Consider the following 19,428-nt stretch of genomic DNA (forward strand, 5'->3'; position numbering starts at 1 on the left):
GTGTGTTCTTCAGTTTGTGAAGCAGGCTGGAGGGCAGAGAGCTTGTGTCTAAAAATAGAGCATGTTTGCTCTGCTGGCAGCTGCTCAGTTTTTCTTTGGACTTTGCCAGTAGCAGTTGAGTTTCTGAGTTTCTCTTTGTACTGCCTAACTCCTAGACATGTGTGTGATGAATAAAGATTATTCCTACTTTAACCAAGGCTCCAAGGACCTTTTTGCTGGTTACCTAGCTCATAGACCTGCGTGTGAAGGGTTTGTGAATGGGCTAGAGGGCTCTGTGAGCTCCAGACCCAGCCCTACCTTGACACAGAGACATCTAAAACCAAGTGTTTTTTAAGACTGAAAATAAACCAATGGACAAAAGTATATCAGGCAAATGCAAATAAGACATGGGTTGTGCTCTTAACACAAGGCTGAATTAGGGAAGGTGGCGTGGAGATTAAACTAGAAAAAGGTCATTTTACAGAGTTAAAAAAGAGGTGATTCCTTTCCGACAAATGGTGTTGGAGCAACTGGACATCCACAGGCAAAGAAAAAAAAAAGATCCAATAGATCCTTAACATGAAACTCACCCCTTACATAAAAATTAACTCAAAATGAATTATAAACTTAAATGTAAAAAAAATTTTTTCTTAAAGACATAGAAAAAAACACAAGAAAATCTTCAGGACCTATTATAGCTAGGCAAGGAGTTCTTAGTCTTGAAAGGAAAAACACAATTCATAAAGAGAAAAACTGATAAACTGAACCTCATCAAAATTAAAAACTTTTGCTCTGCAAAAGACCCTATTGAGAGAATGAAAAGACAAGCTAAAGACTGGGAAAAAAATATTTCCAAGCCATATATCCAACAAAGAACTTGTATCTAGAATATATTTTTAAAAAACCTTAAAACTCAACAGTAACAAAAACTAATAATCCAATTAGAAAGGTGGACAAAAGACATGAACAGACATTCACTGAAGAGGACCTATAGATGGCAAATAAGCACATAAAACATGACTAGCAATTAGGGAAATGCAAATTAAAACCACAATGAGATATCACTGCACATCTATCAGAACTGTCAAAACATAAAATAGTACATGCAGAGAAACTAGACTGATCACTCACATATACCCAATGGAAATGTAAAATGGTACAGCTACTTTGAAAAAGTTCCTCAATTTCTTATAAAATGAAACATGTACTTACCACATACCCCAACATTTGCACTCTTGGGCATATACCCCAGAGAAATAAAAACTTATGTTCATACAAAAACCTGCACAAAATGTTCATAGCAGCCTTATTTGTTATAGCCAAAAACTGAAAACAATCTAAATGTCCTTCAGCAGGTGAATGGTAATACCATGAAATAATATTCAACAATAAAAAGGAAGAATCTACTGGCACAATGAACAACTTGGATGGATCTCAAAAATATACTGAGTGAAAAAAGCCAATTTCAAAAGGTTATATACTATGTGGTTCCATTTTATAACATTCTTGAAATAACAAAATTATAGAGATGACAAACAGATTAGTAGAGGGCAGGGATTAAGAATGGGGCAGCTGGACAAGGGTAGGTATGACTATATTGGGGAGTAGCAAAAGGAAGCCAGTGGTGATGGAACAGTTCTGGATCTGAATTGCAGGTTGATTATCTGAAGCTATACATGTGATGAAATTTCATAGAAATATAAAACACACACAAATGAGTGCATGTAAAATGGGTAAAATCTGAATAGACTTTGTAGATGGAACTAATGTCAGTTTCCTGGTTGTGATAATTTATTACAGTCATGTAAGACATTACCACTGGGGAAAGGGGGGGAGGCTACATGAGACCTGATTATACATTTTTTCTGCAACTTCCTGTGAATCTATAATTATTTCAAAATTAAAAGTTCTTTTAAAAGGATGTGTTAACAGTAAAGCTATAAAAGTTAGAAATATCTATGCATCAAATAGCAAAGCATCAACATTCATAAAGCAAAACAAAGAAATATATGAAAAAGTAGAAATACATTGTTATTAGGATTATAGAAGATCTATATAACATAAGGTAGTTCTCATTGATACTAAACTCTGTGTACCTGAAAAAAAGAGAAAATATCTCCAAGTGTTCACAAAACACTCAAAAAATTGACCAAATATCATATCAACAAAAAAACTCAATAAATTCAAAGTAGAAGTATTATTTAATAACATTCTCTGAAAACAATATAATAAAACTCAAAACAGTAACTAAGACAAAAACCAAACATACAAACATACACTTGCCACCTGGAAATAACTCCTACATTACAACCCCATTTAAAAAAAAAATCATAGTCTTTAGAAGATAACCAAAGTAAATTACTATATAAAGACCTGTGGCATAAAACTAAAGCAATAGTCAGAAAATGTAACAGCCTTGGAAAGAGCAATTTAGAAATTAAAAGAAAAAAAAAAAAAAGAAAAGAAAAAGTCACGGCCTCAAATATGTGTACAGTGTATTGTCTTAAAAAATAAGAAAGAATGAAAATAAATATATTAAGCATCTATTTAATTTATAAGAACAAGCCTAAGGAAAAAAATAAGAGAATTAATAAAAAGAAATCATTTTTTAAAACCTGGTTCTTTGGAGAAAATGTTACATAAACAACTAATAAAAATCAAAAAACACAATGTTCAGATATACAAAATAAAAAATGATAAGGAAGCAATAATATACAAAGAAAATTTTTAAAAGGGCCAGCCCGTGGCTCACTTGGGAGAGTGTAGTACTGATAACACCAAGGCCAAGGGTTCAGATCCCTATATAGGAACGGCCAGTTAGCTCACTTGGGAGAGCATGGTGTTGACAACACCAAGTCAAGGGTTAAGATCCCCTTACCGGTCATCTTTAAAAAAGTAAAAAAAGAAAGAAAAATTTTTAAATCATGAGATAATGATGACTACTTACATTATGCAAATGCATGTTAATACTGCAGAATGGGTAATTTTATAAATATATAATTTTTAACAAAACTAACCTTGGAAGACACAGAAAACTTAAAAGATTAACTACTACTGAATTTTAAAGGTAGTCAAGAAATACCCTCTATAAAAGCACCAAGCCCAAAAGGTTTCAAAGAGAATTCTACTAAACCTGTAAAGGACACATCATGCCGATACTGTTTAAACTGTTCCAGAACATTAAAAAATAAAGAAAAACTTTCAGATGTTTTTATAAAATGATCACAACACTGAAAGTAGAAATTTTCCTGGAATTCAAGAATGATTCAGTACTTAAAATCCCATCATATCAAGATGTTAAGATGAAAAATAATATGGCTATCTCCATAGATGATGAAACAGCATTTAACAAAAGTCAACCTTTCTTGATTAAAAAGAAAATAAATAAGAATAGCTAGAAAATTCCTTAATATGATCAAATACATCTGTCTCAACCCCAAAGTCAGAAAAATGCCCAGTGGGAAAACATTAGATGTTTCGGAGATGTCCATTATTTTCTCTATAATTTAACACTGCATTTAACTAACACAATTAGCCGAGAAAAAAAAAAAAAAAATCAAGCAAAAATCCAAAAGGAGGTAGTAAAATTATTGCTATTTATGATATATATGATTGCATATTTGAAAACTCTCAAAGAATCAACCAAAAAATAATAGAAACAATAAAACAATTATTATAATTGAATGCAATATTAGTATAGAAAAATCACTAAATTCATATATACAATCAGTTCTAAGATATACAAAAAACCTTTTCTTAACTCACATTCATCAAAGCATTCCAGCTCTTTTCTGAATGAAACTGATGCTACTTGAAACTAGTACCATTGAAAACTAGCATGAATTTCTCTTAAATACTATCTTGTGACTCGAAGTATAATATGATAAATGTGTTCTAGTAGGAAACACTTGAAACCTTAATATAACAGAATCACACTGAGGATACAGTAAACATTTTAAAACCTTAATATTCAGTGTTTTACTATACTCAGACTAAAAATACTAAATGTTGAAATACAGCAGAATACCTAAAATTCAATCAATGTAATCAACACCTTCCTCACTTTTACTAAAGAATTAACATTCTGTAAATCTGAAGATTTTTTGCCAATTTCCATATATAAAATACTTCTTAACTATTTCATGTTTCACCCTTTCTGCCAATCTTAAGTATTCTCTTTTAAGCAACCACATAAGCCCTATCCAATTTACTGAAATATTTTTAGATGAGATTTAGCAACATGTAAAGCTAAAAATGAAAAGATGTAAAGGTCTCAATATTCATAACCATGCTGATTATTTTGTCAGTTTATTTGACCATCAAATGCTTCGGTAAGAATTACCTTCACATTCAGCAAACTAATCACAATGATTTATTTTAGTGTAAGAAATAAGGTAGGAATGAAGTTTCTTTCTTTGTTGTTTTTTTGTTTGTTGTTTTTTGGCATATAACTCAACACCACTTTCCCCCACTGATTTGAAATGAGATTTTTACCATATATATAAAAACCATGTCTAAAAATTCCTTTTTGATTTATTTCTGGATTCTCATGTCTGTTTCTTTGGTCTGTGTACCTGTTTACACTCTGTACCAAAGTATTTGATGCTTGGTAGACCTCTGCCCCTCATTCTTCTTCCTTTTCAGAATTTCCATGGTTATTCTTACATACTCATTTTTTCATAAAAATTATGGACTATGTGTGCCTAGATTTTTTTCTTCTTTTTTACAGCAAGTCAAGTGAAGCAGTGGGAAGGGAGAAAGAACAAAGAATTCTGTAACTAGTTGTAATCAATTAGTTGTAAACACCACTGCACTTGGACTGCCTATGCCTAGATTTTTTAAAATATTATTGGTATTTTTATTGTTATCACACTTTTTTAGATTAATTTAGGGAGAAGTGATCTCATTACAATACTGAGTCTTTCCATCCAAGAATAGGACATGTCCCTTAATTATGCATTAGTTCCTAATTCTTTAAGCACAAAATTCTATAGAGTGAATATCTATTAAGGAAGGGGTGCTTGCAAAATGATTTTCTTACCTACCAAAATTAAGAGTAAAAATTCTCCTTGAGTAAATATCAGAGGTGTTCGTATACCCCTTCTCCTTTAAGAGCCAATTACAGCTGATGAAAGATATTTTGTATTCTTATTACAGTATCATGAAACAAACATTTAACTTTCTTCAAAAAACAACAAAGATTGAGGAACACATATATATGTGATAGTTGGAGGAGAGAGAGGAGATGTGAAAAATGTATAAGATCAAAGCCCTATCCTTAAATGGCTTTCGATTTAAGTAGAGATACAAAAAACAAAAACAAAGGAAATAGAAAAATATGACCACCTTCCTCAGTTTCCTTGCTTAAATTTTAAGCGGCAAAAAAAAAAAACCATGCATAGGAAAAATACGACTAACTCCTCTGGGAATGTCAACATTTTATAATTGTTCTATGAAATTATAGAAAATGGAATGTCTACAAAGTTATCATTTGTAAAAATAAGGTATCCAGTAGTAAAAGTCTATAAGTTTACTTGTAGAGTTAGTTAAAGGTAGAGACAAAACTTAATAGTTGTTCTCTTAGAAAATGAACTAACTCCCAAGGTAATGCATATCTACAACCATAATGCAGAAATATAAAATTGTAACTATAACCCAAACCTTCCCTCACCATGGTGCATAGCCTTAATGACTCCTATGAAATAAATTCAGCATTTAGATTACAATTTAAGTTTCAATAGTAGTTGAAAAGATCAGATGTATATAAATATACTATTGAAAATGAAAGGCAGAAAAACAGTAAGTAGAATCATACCAAGTCCCTCTACATTACATCCTGAAGAGAAGATACAATGAAATCTCAAAGCATCTTATATGGAGTATTGATACTCCACCGTAAAGGATAATTTTGGAATAGTTGTGATTATATAATATATGTTCAGTTCTGATCCATGACCTCTCCTAAAAGCATTTGGGAAATTGGAAATGCAAAGACAGTCACTTTTTACAGATATCAGGTAGATTTCTAAGATATATAATCAATATAGGCAATGCTGAGCAAAGCAATACATTTTATTGCTCCTTATGCTGCCAATTCTTTAAGTAAATCCTAGTCCAGCCTTAAAAACTGTTTCCAAGGGAAAAAAAATCCAGGGATAACCTTGGGCTATAGCTCACATTACACACAAAGGAAAATGTCCTGTGGTAACTCTTCTTTCTATTTACCAAAACATTCACTTTCACATCGTTGTATTTTATTTCACGCTGTTTTGGTTGTCATCAATCAGAAGGACAATTCTATTCTTTGTTGGATAACTGGTCTATGCTTCCAAAAGTGAAGAGCTCAGTGAAACAGAAGCTGCAACAGTTGAGAACGAGGTCACAAATGTGAATGAGACAAAGTGAGAGATAGCTCTGAAGATTATTAAGCCAAGAAATACTAGATGCAGGTGATGCAGAACAGTCAGAAGGACACAGTAAAGATAACAAAGCTTCATAATCAAAAGTATAGAAAGATTAAACTGAAGAAATTACATTTTTAAAGAAATGAGGTCTTCCTACTTTTAAAATACTATTGGTATATGATTTATTTGCCAATAATAATAATAATAATAATGAGTCATAATAGCAGATCCATTAAATGACAATTTGAGGACAGCCATTAGAATTAGCACAGTAGAGTTCCCTATCAGACATTCTTTTGCAACTAGGTAAAAATCTTTTATAATCAGAAAATCAATTTTATATGGAAATGGATATCAAGTGGGTTCTCTTAAAGTATTTTAAAACACTTAAATCAACTAACTGTCACACACTTATTTCCTTTCTAAATTTTTTTTCTCCCCTGTTTTTATGAAAAAAATGGAGGAGAAACAAGGGAAAGGGGCTCAGCATTACAAAATCCACTACTACACCCAGGATAAAAAACACTCCAGAAGATTTCAAAAAAGAAGCAAAATAAAGAAATCAGCATAGACAATTATTTTGCAACATTATGCATGTGCTCATTTCAGCTCTTATATCTACATACACAATTAAAATTCTTATGAGCATCAGTAGTTCCACTTTGAAAATATGCCCTGTACTAAAGATGAAACTTTTTTTTTACTACAGTAGTCCCAAATAAAAAGATCCTACCTCTACCAAATCTCAAACCAAAAGCCTAAGTATTGCCCTTGATTCCTCCTTTTCTGTTACCTCCCATTTCCTCCTATCAAATTGTATCAGTTTACCTCCAAAATATTTCCTCCAGTGTCAGTCAGTGGGCAGTCCAATGCATCTTCATCTTTAGATTAAACATATTTAACAGCCTCTCAGCTGTTTCTACTCTTGCCCTCTGCTTACACAATCTCCACATGGCAGCATGCATAATTCTCTTAACTTAAATTTCAACATACCACTCTTCCACTAAACCTTTACAAGCTTCCTACTTCACCCAAAATAAAATTCATACTCCTACCCTGACCCTCCATGATATGAATCCTGCCTGATTCTCCAAGCTCATCTCTTATCACTCTTCTCCATTACACATTCCAGATATACCTACCTTTTGGGCCTTCAAATAAGTCATATTCTCTCCTAGTTCACAGCCTTTGCATTTCTGTTCTCCCTTCTTGGAAAGATCTTCACTCAGCTCTTGGACTTTTGTGTTTTTCTTTTTTTAGGATTTGAAGAATATGTTGATATAAAAAATTCATACAATATCCAAAAGCATATAGAAATATATGCCTACTAAAAATTCCACCATATAGAGAGAATTACTATTAATATTTTGGGGATAATCCTTTCATACATCTATGAATATATATGCCATTATATGATATATATACATACACATATATATGTATGGTATCTTCCATAAGCTCCAACTCTTCCCACACTGGTTCTTCTCCATACTTTAGTTTTCAATTCAAATACCAGTTCCTCAAAAGAGGCCTCCCAGGACCATCCTATAGTAGCCTATTTCTATCACCCTGTTTTTCTTCATTGCACTCCCTCTGTCTAAACTATCTATGTTTCTTCATTTACTTTTCCCTATTTTTTGTCTTTCCAACCCCAGTAGAATGTAAGCTCCATGAGGGGATAGACCTTGTCACTGCTTTATCACTAGGATCTAGCCCAAAACCTAACACATTGCATGTGTCCAATATTTAATGAATAAAGAGATTATGGCTTTGATTAACATTTATAAGCTACAAAATCCTAAATTTATATCTTGCATTCAAATTTATCTCCTGAGCTTCGTGCTCATTCTTAACCATCCACTTCACAGTTCCATCTGGAAAGCACACAGGTATTTTACTTTCAGTGGGTCACCTACCCTGCTCCTCCTCATGTTACTCCCTATTTAGATAACTGACACTACCGTCAGCCAAATTTCCCAAGCTATAAACTTGAGTATTATCCTTGATGTAGTTCTTCCCCCTCATCTCATATCCAACCAATCACCAAAAGCCTCTCCAAATCACTTCGATTCTACCTCCTAAATCTCTTCGAAGCATCTGTATCAACCGGTCCATCTGCTGCTCTTCAACCCCACCACTCAAGTGCAAATCACCATCCACCATTTCTCTCCTAGATAATAATAATAACCTTCTAACTTCCTATTCCAGATCCATTCTTAATCCCCTCTAATTTATTCTCTATGCTGTAGCTTCAGTGGCAACAATGGTCTCCCATTACTCTTAGAATACAGCCTAAAATCTTTATCACGGACCTTACAACTCACATGAGATATCCCTTGCTTACTTGCCCAGCCTTTTCTCTGCATATAGTCTTTGGCCTTCTTTCAGTTCTTTAAACCACTGAAATTCTTTCAATGCTCAGGCCTACTTCAGGGCCTTCAAGTATGCTGTTTCTTCTCCCAAAAAGCTCCATCCTCCACATCATATCACCCTAGATACACATACTCATTCTTCAGGTCTCAAATGCAAACGCTGCTTTTTCAGAGAGTGTATAGTAGGCAGAATTCTAAAGATATCCTTATTCCCATCCCAAAGAGTTCCATCTTCTGCTTACACAATTAAACAGTCATTTAAATACTTCTGTGAAGGGACTTTGCAGACGTAACTAAGGTTATTACTCAGTTGATTTTAAGGTAGGGGGATTATCCTGGATTATCGTGGTGGGTCTAATATAATCACTTAAGCTCTTCAAAGCAGAGCTTGTTCCCAGCTAAGGGCAGATTAGGAAGTCAGAGAGATGCAGCAGAAGTCAGCCAACAACCTGATTGAGACTGGAAGCAGATTCTCCCCAAGACTCCAGATAAGACCCCAGGACAGCTGATACCTTGATTTACACCTGTGAGACTCTTTGCAAAGAACCCAATCCAATTACTTGGACTTCTGATCTACAGAACTTTGATAAACTAAAAGGGTGTTGTTTTAAGCTGCTAATTTGTGGCAGCAATGGAAAACTAATACAGAGGCTCTTCTTTGACCCCATCCTCACCCTAGACTGGGTTAAAGCCCCCATTAAATACTACCATAGCATTTTGCACTTCTCTTTCATAATATTCATCATACTTACTACTTAAGTATGCAGTCTAAGCTCTACAGTCAGAGATTGTGCATATATGTGTATCACACACCATTATAATCTAATATCTACACAATTAGTACCTATAAATGTTTGTTGACTGAATGACGAAATTTTTTATTCAATTGTCCCTCACCATTCTCAACCGTGATATACCTTCTGTAAATAATAGAAAATATTTCAATTGTCCCTCAAAATTCTCAATCACGATACACCTTCTGCTATAGCAGAAAATATTTCTATAATAAGGATCGATTGCTCTATAGTAGTGACTAAAAAGAGGGAAAGTAAGTTGGGATGAATGGAATATATTCAGAATCATTTTGGTAGTTGTTCTTTTGGTTTTACAACCCTTACCAACTTCTCATTACTCCCCACTCCATGCCCAATGTCCCCAGGACATTTGTTAGAGAATCACAAAACACTGCCATATAGAGCCATTATTACAAGTATCACTAGATGATATTCTTCTATCATATATGTTGGCTTATAAATAAAGGTTTAAAACAATTGTTCTATTTTAAATATCCTTCAAACTGCAAAAAAAAAAAAAAATCCAAATTTATTCAATCTAAGACATTACTATTTCATAAAAAAGGAGACTGAACATACTAAAACTATCTGGTCAAAAAAGAGAAACATCAACAGAAAGAACAATTTACTTACATCAATGGAAAAGCGAAAAATGGGAGTGTCATGGCAAGTCTTGCTGTAAATTCATCAGGAAGATACCACAAATATACAATTAAGCATGTAAATAGATAGAGAACTGAGGAATAGAGAATTAATCTTCCAACCCATAATTTTTGTAATCTCTGATTTTTTTCCCTAAATTCTTCCAATGCTTGTATTTCCTGTTAAGAGAAAATTATTCCATATTATTAAATCCAAACTTCATAAAGAAATTAAAATGTTAAAAAATTTTTAACATGACAGAAAAGTTATATAGAAAAAACTCTTAAAATTCATTGAAATACAATACTCTAATATTTTTAAACAGAACACAATATAAAAAAGAAAACTAAAGTTAAAAATTTATGCCTATTCTGACGCATCATTTTTTAAAATGCAAAATTAAATACTATTTCTAAACTATCAATTTGACAAAGATCAGAGAAATAAAATTGACAGCAGTAAATAATATTTGTTGAGTAAAATAAGTATTAATTCTCCCTGAATAAGGCATTCAAAAAAAATCTGGCAATAAAAAAAAAAAAGAATTAAAATTAAAATAGTGACCCATAGTAGATTCTTTCAGTCTATTCATCACTCTCAATATTCCCAGGAAAATACCATCTTTGATAATGACAGAAAATATAAAAAGTTGTGCAAAAGTTTGCAGACTGCTAAAAATTGTTGCAGACTATCTTGTAATCTATTTTATCCTATCTGTAACATTGATTTACACCATACTATAGATCTAATTTCATTCTAACAGGCTCTAATACTTGTTAGAGACTTTTTTTTTTTCAGTGTTCATTTAATATTTATTATGAGAGTAATAATTTTGGCTTCTTGTTAAAGTTATTCTTGAACAGTTTTAGAGGTTATGCACCTAAAATAATATTTTCTTGACACCTAAAATGAATTAAAACACAACACAGCCAAAGAACATACCTTATCTATACTTTCTAGAACTTCTACAGTTGAAGGTTTTGTCTGTTACAGGAATAGAAACAAGAGACAGCATTAAAACTTATTCATACAAACTTAGAAACAGTTTGATATATATAATAATAAAAGAACATTTTAATCCAAAATTAAGTTTTTTCAAATGCTGTCAAGCAATATATATTCCTATTTATTTATAACTAAGATTTATTTAAATAAAAATTAAAATTACATAAGATTTAAGAAATAAGCATTTTCCTACTTCTTTTTAATCCTAGAAGGAGTTTCAAGTCTGATAGCTCAATTTTAACCATTCTTATCAAGAGAACATTCTCTTATAGAGAGAAACAAATGTTCCTCAAAAACAAATTTTCTTAGCTATAATTATTCAAAAGAATTCACATATTAAAAAATTCACAGACTAAAGATGGTCTGATTTGCTAGTGCTAAAAGTTCGCTTAGGACTTTAGAGGTCAAAATCAATAGACTACCTTTATTCTGGATTTTATTTTTTTGAAGATCAGATTTTAAAAGAGCATCTAAGAATATTTCATTATAGCATAGCTTGTTTGCCAAAGATATTTTTTATACCACCTAGAATAAAAGCCAGCCAAAATGGCTCATATAATACTTGAGAAAACACTTAACAATTACATACTCAACAATCCAAGAAAGTAATGAATATCAATCAATTCATAGTAGTCCCCATAAGAGTTGTTAACATCCAGTTGAACCATATGAAATTGCCATTTTTATAAGGCAATGCAGTTGAATACTGGCAATTTCATATGGTTAAACCTAATAAGAAAGACAAAGGAAGAATAGACAAACTTAATCTTCAGGAGGCAGAACTGCCATAAAGTTTTAAAGAGGAGCATCAATACAACACTAATCCAAAACAAGGCTCTTCCAGCAATAGTACAAAAACTAAATTATTTACCAAGTATTGCTGGGCTTCATCATTACAGTAATAAAGAATCAAAAAATAAGCAGTTTGTCCTAGACTACGTTTTCTCCTCTTACATTAGAGAAGAGCATTTATCAATATAATTTATATTTTCTAGGTGTAAATTTGAAATACTTCCTCTAAAAGTTTATCCAATAAAATCAAACTGCATTTCTAATTCTGGGTAACCTATAATTCCTAAAAGCATGTTTAGTGTCACTTTAGTAATATTTGTGACAAGCTTTGCATAAAAAGAATAGTCTCTAAAAAACATAAGTATGGTATAGAATACTTAATTTCAACTACCTTTCAAGTAAGTTTGAAATGTAGGCAGTATGCGAAGAAAACAAGAAATGATAACCATTTGTGCACAAATACATAAATACAGAAATAAAAATAGTTCATAAATCAAAATGAAATAATTTCTGTTAAATAGAGACATTAAACACCTACAGAACAAGTAGAACTATTAAAATAAAGTCCTAATAAAAAAGTAATTCAGATAAGAAGAAAGAAAAAAGAAATTAGAGTTGAGGATAATATCAAACTACTACTTAAGACTATAGCATAAAGGAGACATTTTTACAAATAGCTTTATGTAACACTTTCATGTTAGACTTAAGAAATAGCTGTAAAGAAAAGTAACTTACCCTCCATCGAGAAAATAATCCACCCATTTTTTATTTGTAGACACTGGGTACAATGATAAATATCATCAATTGTCCAAAGGAATTCAAGCTAGAAATAAAACAAGTATTTTAAATTTTTCAGTTAAACACACAGGATTCCCACTGTAAAATTTAGATGTTGCAATACTGCCTAAAAATACTATTACAATATTAATTTCTTTGGACTCCCCTTATGTGAAATTTGAATTCAGACAGTCATTAGATAGAGTCCACCTTTTTAAAATCCTTTCTTCAAAGCCAGGACATATTTAAAAGTGAAAACAAAGCTGGAAAGGCTTTTTAAATGACAAAGCATTTTAGAAGTATATATTAATACCACTTTGTAATTTTCTGTCCTTTAAAATAGGTTCCGTATGTTGTTCTTGTAACAAAGGTTTTCCTGTACTACTTCCATTCCACATACTTAAATAAAACCATTTCTATCATTCAGCTGTCTCCCAATTAAGCTAGTTATCTGGAATTAGGGGTGTTTTTAAATGTTCAGAATAACATCACCTTACAAGTAATAACAGAAAGCCAACTGGATTTTGAATAAGAAAATAAGGGTTACAAGACTCTGAGACCTTAAGCAAATAATTCAATGATTCCGAGCCTTAATTTTCTTTTCTGTAAATTAGAGTTAATAATATATTGCCACTTTCTCACAGGATAGCCTTTAGTATTACCATCTTATAAATAAGAAAACTAAGTGAAAAGAGGTTTAGTGATTTGCCCAGTATAGCCTGAAGAAACATGGCGTAAAGACTTTCTATCTTCAGACTCTGGTGCCTGTTACTAAACATTACTGTTAACACCCACATAAACATTTCTCTCTTGAAATTTTGTCAAAGGTCTCCAAGCTAGTTGACCTTCATGTCAGCTAGCTGTATAGCCCCTTCATTAAGTTGTTTTCCTATGATTCTCAAATGTTTTAAAACAGACTGCAATATTATACTCTAAATCAATTTACCAGTCAATAATTATATAAATTTTTATTCTCTGAAGAAATCGCTAAAGTATATTTTGAAACTGACATATTTTTACCAAGATACAGTTCTATACTTGCCAATGTGTGAAACTACTTCATTTCAACAACAACAACAAAAAAAGTTATCTGGACCATACTTGTCACATTTTTTTCTCCATGAATGTAATCACAAAATAATAAGAGTACCAGGTAAGAACATTCACTCTGCTTGCATAATTCATATGTTGGAATTAGCATAAGGCATACGTATCTTGGTGTTTCTTAGAAAAGTAACAAAGAGCCTAACTATAAAATACTTTCACTTATAAAGTGATTTTTAAGGACAGAAATACCTATATTCTGTCCTGAAAAATTCTGAGGTTTATAAATATAATGAATGTGACAAGCCACATTTAAGTTGCAACCTAAATATTATTAATCATTCAGTATCAGGTCATATTCAAATTTCGAAAATGTGGTTGTAGGAAATTCAAGAATTTTAATGAATAAAAGTATAAATTTCTATCTGAGTTCAAGATTTTAGATAAATCTTAAAACTTCCTTACGATGCTAAAAATAATCGCTAAGAAAGGTCGCAGGAGATTCAGATAAACCACTTAACTTGGTATTTTCAAAGTATACATCATCCCACTATTTTGGAACTAGTTTATGGTGTCTAGCATGGTGTTTTGTACACAAATGAGCTACACATTTTGGTTTGTAACAGAATCATATCCCTCCAAGTCAAGTTTGTAGCCATCACACCATGATACTATAATAAGAATGTTTAAAATTTTAAATTAATGACAACAACAACAATATCAGTTAAACACTTGATAAGCTTCATCTCTTGCAGGCCCTAACAAATACTTTACATGAATTTTATCATTTAGATACTACCATCCCTCTATTTTACAAATGATGAACCTGGGGCTAGAGAAGTGAAGTAATTTGGTAAGGTCCCAAAGATACTAAGTAGCAGAGCCAGACAGAGCATTTTAGTTTTGATTTTATTAAAAAGCAACCAGTTATTCCAATAACACAAAATCAGAAATAAAGTCTGCTTTATATAGACTAGATTGGAATGTATATAAAATATATGAAAGCACCTATGACATTCTCAAATAGTAAACAGAACTGCTTAAGTGCAAAGTGAGTTGTAAACATGAGACATTATTAATTAATACAATGTATCATGCAGCCCAATTCCTTTATTTGATTAAATTTGAATGAATAAATATGCATTAAGAAAATAAGCCAAATGATTTGCCAAAACCATGTAGCTCCAGCTAGGAGCAGAACTTGTACTTGTTTACTGCATATTGCTTTTAAAATAAGTATAATATGAAATATATGCATAATATTACAATTAATACGAATTTTGACATCAATTATTTGTTTGGAGAATGGTTTTGGTGTTGATGAAACAAAGTACAGTTTAGCATCTAAGATCCCTGAAGCAGAGGATAGTGCTTTTACATTTGTCCTCTAAAACAACATTAGGATGACAGGCATTAAATACTATATCCATGCTTTCAAGGTTCATAAGCAAACAAACTGAACTCTCATTGTTCCAGCAATTTTTCTATCAAATTACGGTACTTGTTAAAGAAGTTTACTATAATGCACATGTAATGGGTGGTACTTTCCAACAGACATGAAAGCATAATAAAATTAAATAATTAAATATTAAATACTTCTCTATAGCTTGAATTTCATGTCTTCTATTTTCAACCACTGGTCTCTCCTTTCCACCCAAATATCTAATTTCTATTCCTGTGGCCAACCACTTACTATGGAACCTTGGGCAAATAAGTTACTTAACCTCTCTGTTACTCAATTTCCTCATCTGCAAAAGATGTATAGATATTTAAGGACCCTCCTAAATGTTGAAAGGCTTTAATGACATAAAGTACTCTAAACTATTTACAACAGTGCCTGACACAGAGTAATTGCTCAATACAAATTAAATGTTTTTACTGCTTTGGTCTTTGCCATTTTCTAACCCATCTCTGCTTTCTTTCAAATACATGGAAAATAAATAGGAACAAAATAACCCTAGCGTTTCCTTCTGAAGCATAAATCAATTTGCATACCCTTGAGTGGACAGATGGCTCAACCTCATGTGGCTTGATTCCAAGAATTCTTCATGAACATTTCTCTTTCCACACTGATATCACAATGGGACCTGACATGACCTTAAGAGCTGGGTGCATCTAAACATGTTTTTCAATGAACAATAATGTCCACTATATTACTTAAATGTCTTCTACTAACTGCTATTCACACTCAGGTTTCGGTGTCAGAATTAAAAATCCTGGGAAATGTTTTTCTTAAATTTTCAGCTCACTTCAAGTCGCATTAAAATAATGGAGTAAAATAGATCTGGATTCCAAATATGGCTCAACCACCCACTGGCCATGTAATCTTGGGCAAATTACTTAAAAATTATTTAAGCCTCAATTACTGCATTTGTAAAATGTTAAAAATATCTACACTTCATAGAACTGTCGTTGGATTAAATGAAAAGTGTCCAACACATAATAAGTACTTAATAAATTGTATCCATTATTACTATTATTATCAGAAAACACATGTAGTTCTTACATGGAACACATTTCTTCCTAAATTCTTATAAAGAAAGAACCTACTTTCATAATGTAAAAATTGGAAGATAAAATTACAGTTTGTATTTTTATTGAAATTGTATTGCTCTCATTTTCTCTAATATAAAAAATAAAGCAAAATATTCGGCAGACTCTTCCATTAAAATAACCTTGTAGGACTTTGGAGAAAACAGCAAAAAGATTAGTTTTATGTTTATCAAGTTCCAAACTTAAGTACAAACTATTGAATCACCGTCAATGTACCTCCATAACATATCGTACTATACAATTTAAAGGTGATTTGTTCCAGAACTTTAACTTTCGAATGTACTGAAAAAACAATTCTAAAATATCCCAAGCCATCACATTTATTGCCCAAAAGTAAAATTAATGAAAAAAAAGTACAACTCCAAAAGCACCTTTAATATGTGATGACTAAGCGCTTGCTTTCCTGGTAAGTCAATTTTCATTCCGAGCTGAATACTATCAAAAAATGATTGTTTGATTAGAAAGATTTCTACAGGAAATCATACATTTTTATAGCCATATAACTTCTTCTTTTTCTTATATTCTCTTTCAAGTTAATAATATGTAAACACTATATAATTTGTTAACAGCATTACTGAGCTGATCTCAAGAGATGACAGAGACCCTTAAAATTCTGATGTGAAATGCACTACTCTTGTTTAAGAAAATGTATTCAAAATCAACTTGGTCCTCCTAAGAAGGAGATATGGGAGCTACTGAGGACAAGGGATTAGCATTCTCTGCCAGTTTGAACATACGCATGAAACAATCTTACTCACATCTCCCCCAAATCGCTGTTGAATAGGTTCAGTTTTGTCAATGGTAACATCCAGGCCACAGAGAAAGGAAAAGACAGTAGACACTAAGTAGCGCAAACCACAGGCCAAGTGGGAAAAGCAGAACATGGAAAACTCAGTGAATCAGAGGCTTGCTTAGTACTGTGAGAGCACCATCAGCAAAACTGAGTTCACTAATCTCAACCTCCTCTCAATCCGCAAACACATTAAAAAATTAAAACTACTGATGTAGTTTAGGATTGCTTCTCTCCTTCTGCCACGCCTATGACACCTACGCATCTTCGCCCTTCCTCTCTACCCTTCACACATCCCACGTCCCTCAAATAAGGACAATGGTTGTAGAGCCGATTCTCTAAGTAGCACATAATCCACACCCACAGGCCAGGGCCGAGCGGCATGACATTGACAGTTTTCAGTCCCTTCTATCTTTCCAACTCGTGGCTCCTCCACGCAACTCAGAAAAAGAAATGGGCAGAACACTCAAAGCGGATAATTTAGCGGTTCTGCTAGTTTGGGACCTTCTGACCCTTCGCCTTGACACGGGTGGGCCAACAAGCTGAGGCTCAAGCCAGTAAACGCCCGGAATTGCCGAGAACAGAGACGAGGAAACTACCAGCCCTTTAGGGACAGAACGGGGTCTCGAGAACTTCAGTGCTACCCTGGCCACTGTGCTGGGAAAGGAACCAGACGGCGAGACAGGATCGGCGAGTACCACAACGGGAGTCTAACTAGCCGCCGCCGCAGAGCTCTTAGGCCACTTGGCAAGGGGAGGGGGCACCTGAGAGAAGCAAGCGGGAGAGCCTGGAGCTTATGTCCCCGGGGGAAAGCTCTGCGCGCCTCCCCTCTATCGAGCCCTCCCAATTGCCCTCATCTTGAGCGATCTACCTGAGAGAAGCAGGCACAGCCCGGCCCCGGCGTCCACCCTGCCAGCCTCGGCCGCCCCCGCGTAGCCTACCTCCGGAGAAGGCAGCAGCCGCCACTGACAGAACTGTGGGCCCGGCCAACTCCTTCCCATCAAACCCCGCGCTCCTGCCGCTAGCCAATCCGCGCCGCGGCCGGCGCGCGCCGCTCCCCGTCACGTGACTAGAAGAGGGGCGGGCTGTTGGCCAGATAGCTCCGGTCCCTGTGGCTTCCGCGGCCGGTATAGGCTGCTTACTGTCGCGTCGTAGGGGTGGACTACCATTTATTACGACTCCTACAATACAGTTATTTCTTACTCTTCCTCTGCCTCTTTATTTTCTTTAAAAGCCTGTTCTGTAAAGTCTCGCTGGAGAAAGAAAACCCGGAAACTGATCCTGGTGGTTCCAGACGGCCGCGAGAGAGAAGAGTGGGGAGGACAAGGGTTGGGGAGTAGAGGCTGAAGATGGGTGCGTCTGGAAAGGAGTCGGTCCTGAAGAGTCCTGGATCAGCTGCGATCCAGCCGGCAGCAGAACAGGTTAATACTACGCAGCTTAGAAGAGGCCAGTTCCCAAACAAGCCGGTGCAGAAAATTCAGCCTAGACCCCAGCAGTGCTTGAGGCTTTTATCATTCACTGACGTCAAAAAGGGTCATTTGGTGACTGGACGCTTACCTCGCTGTGAGGTAAGCTTCAAACGCCAAGTGATGTTGATTTCAAACCTGCGTATAACATCCTAAGCTGTTTCCATCTTAAAAGTCTTAAGCACACTCCGCAGAGGTCCCAATACGTGGGCCCTCGAAAAACCACGCATCCTGTATTTGGCTCAGACTTGAAAAATTGCCTAAACTGTTAAATTCCGTAGTCAACCAGGAAAGACAAGTCTAAACAATAAATGATACTTGAATGAGGAAAAATTCCTGAGAGGAGCACACAGTAACGAAACTTCAGCGAAGGCTTTTATTATGTTTTACCCCTGTAACGTGTTTTACCCCGTGTGCAAACATTTTTCATGGTTTTTTTCCCCCCTACTTTAGTTACATACATGTATTACAAAATTAAAACCATATGATTTTCAAAATATAACAGTTTTGATATACCATGTTTAAACTTTGACAACACTAACAGGTAAAGTAAGAAAAGAAACTGAGCAAAGTACTTAGTTGGTAATAATTTATTATACTGCAAGCTACCAGATGATTCACTGTGTAGCTGCTTGCCTAAATGCTAAAATATATAGTTATAGCTCTAAACGAAAGAATGAAAGGAAAGGAACTACAGTTTAGTGTGTACTGTGGGTCAGGTACTTTAAAATGTAAAAGAAAATGAACAGAAATATTTCACCTGTTTTGATATGGTAATTTAACCATTTTGTTTTTCATCCTTTGTGCTGT

General features: G+C 33.8%; 1 protein-coding gene across 2 annotated transcripts in view; it reads right to left on the minus strand.

Annotated features, from left to right (window-relative positions):
* Positions 1-18,109, minus strand: part of LNPK (lunapark, ER junction formation factor) — a 71,066-nt gene extending 52,957 nt beyond the window's left edge. For both annotated transcript variants that reach the window (XR_010023884.1, XM_063100426.1), the window contains exons 1-4: positions 18,024-18,109; positions 12,724-12,811; positions 11,134-11,175; positions 10,183-10,370 (exon numbers count right to left, since the gene is read on the minus strand). Coding sequence is in view for 1 of the 2 variants with exons in the window: in XM_063100426.1 (XP_062956496.1) it covers positions 10,183-10,370; positions 11,134-11,175; positions 12,724-12,750 (257 nt within the window). In the remaining variant the exon portion in view is untranslated. The remainder of the gene's footprint in view (positions 1-10,182; positions 10,371-11,133; positions 11,176-12,723; positions 12,812-18,023) is intronic.
* Positions 18,110-19,428: the final 1,319 nt, after the last annotated feature.

This window comes from Cynocephalus volans, chromosome 1, assembly GCF_027409185.1.
Source record: "Cynocephalus volans isolate mCynVol1 chromosome 1, mCynVol1.pri, whole genome shotgun sequence".
Lineage (NCBI taxonomy): Eukaryota > Metazoa > Chordata > Mammalia > Dermoptera > Cynocephalidae > Cynocephalus > Cynocephalus volans.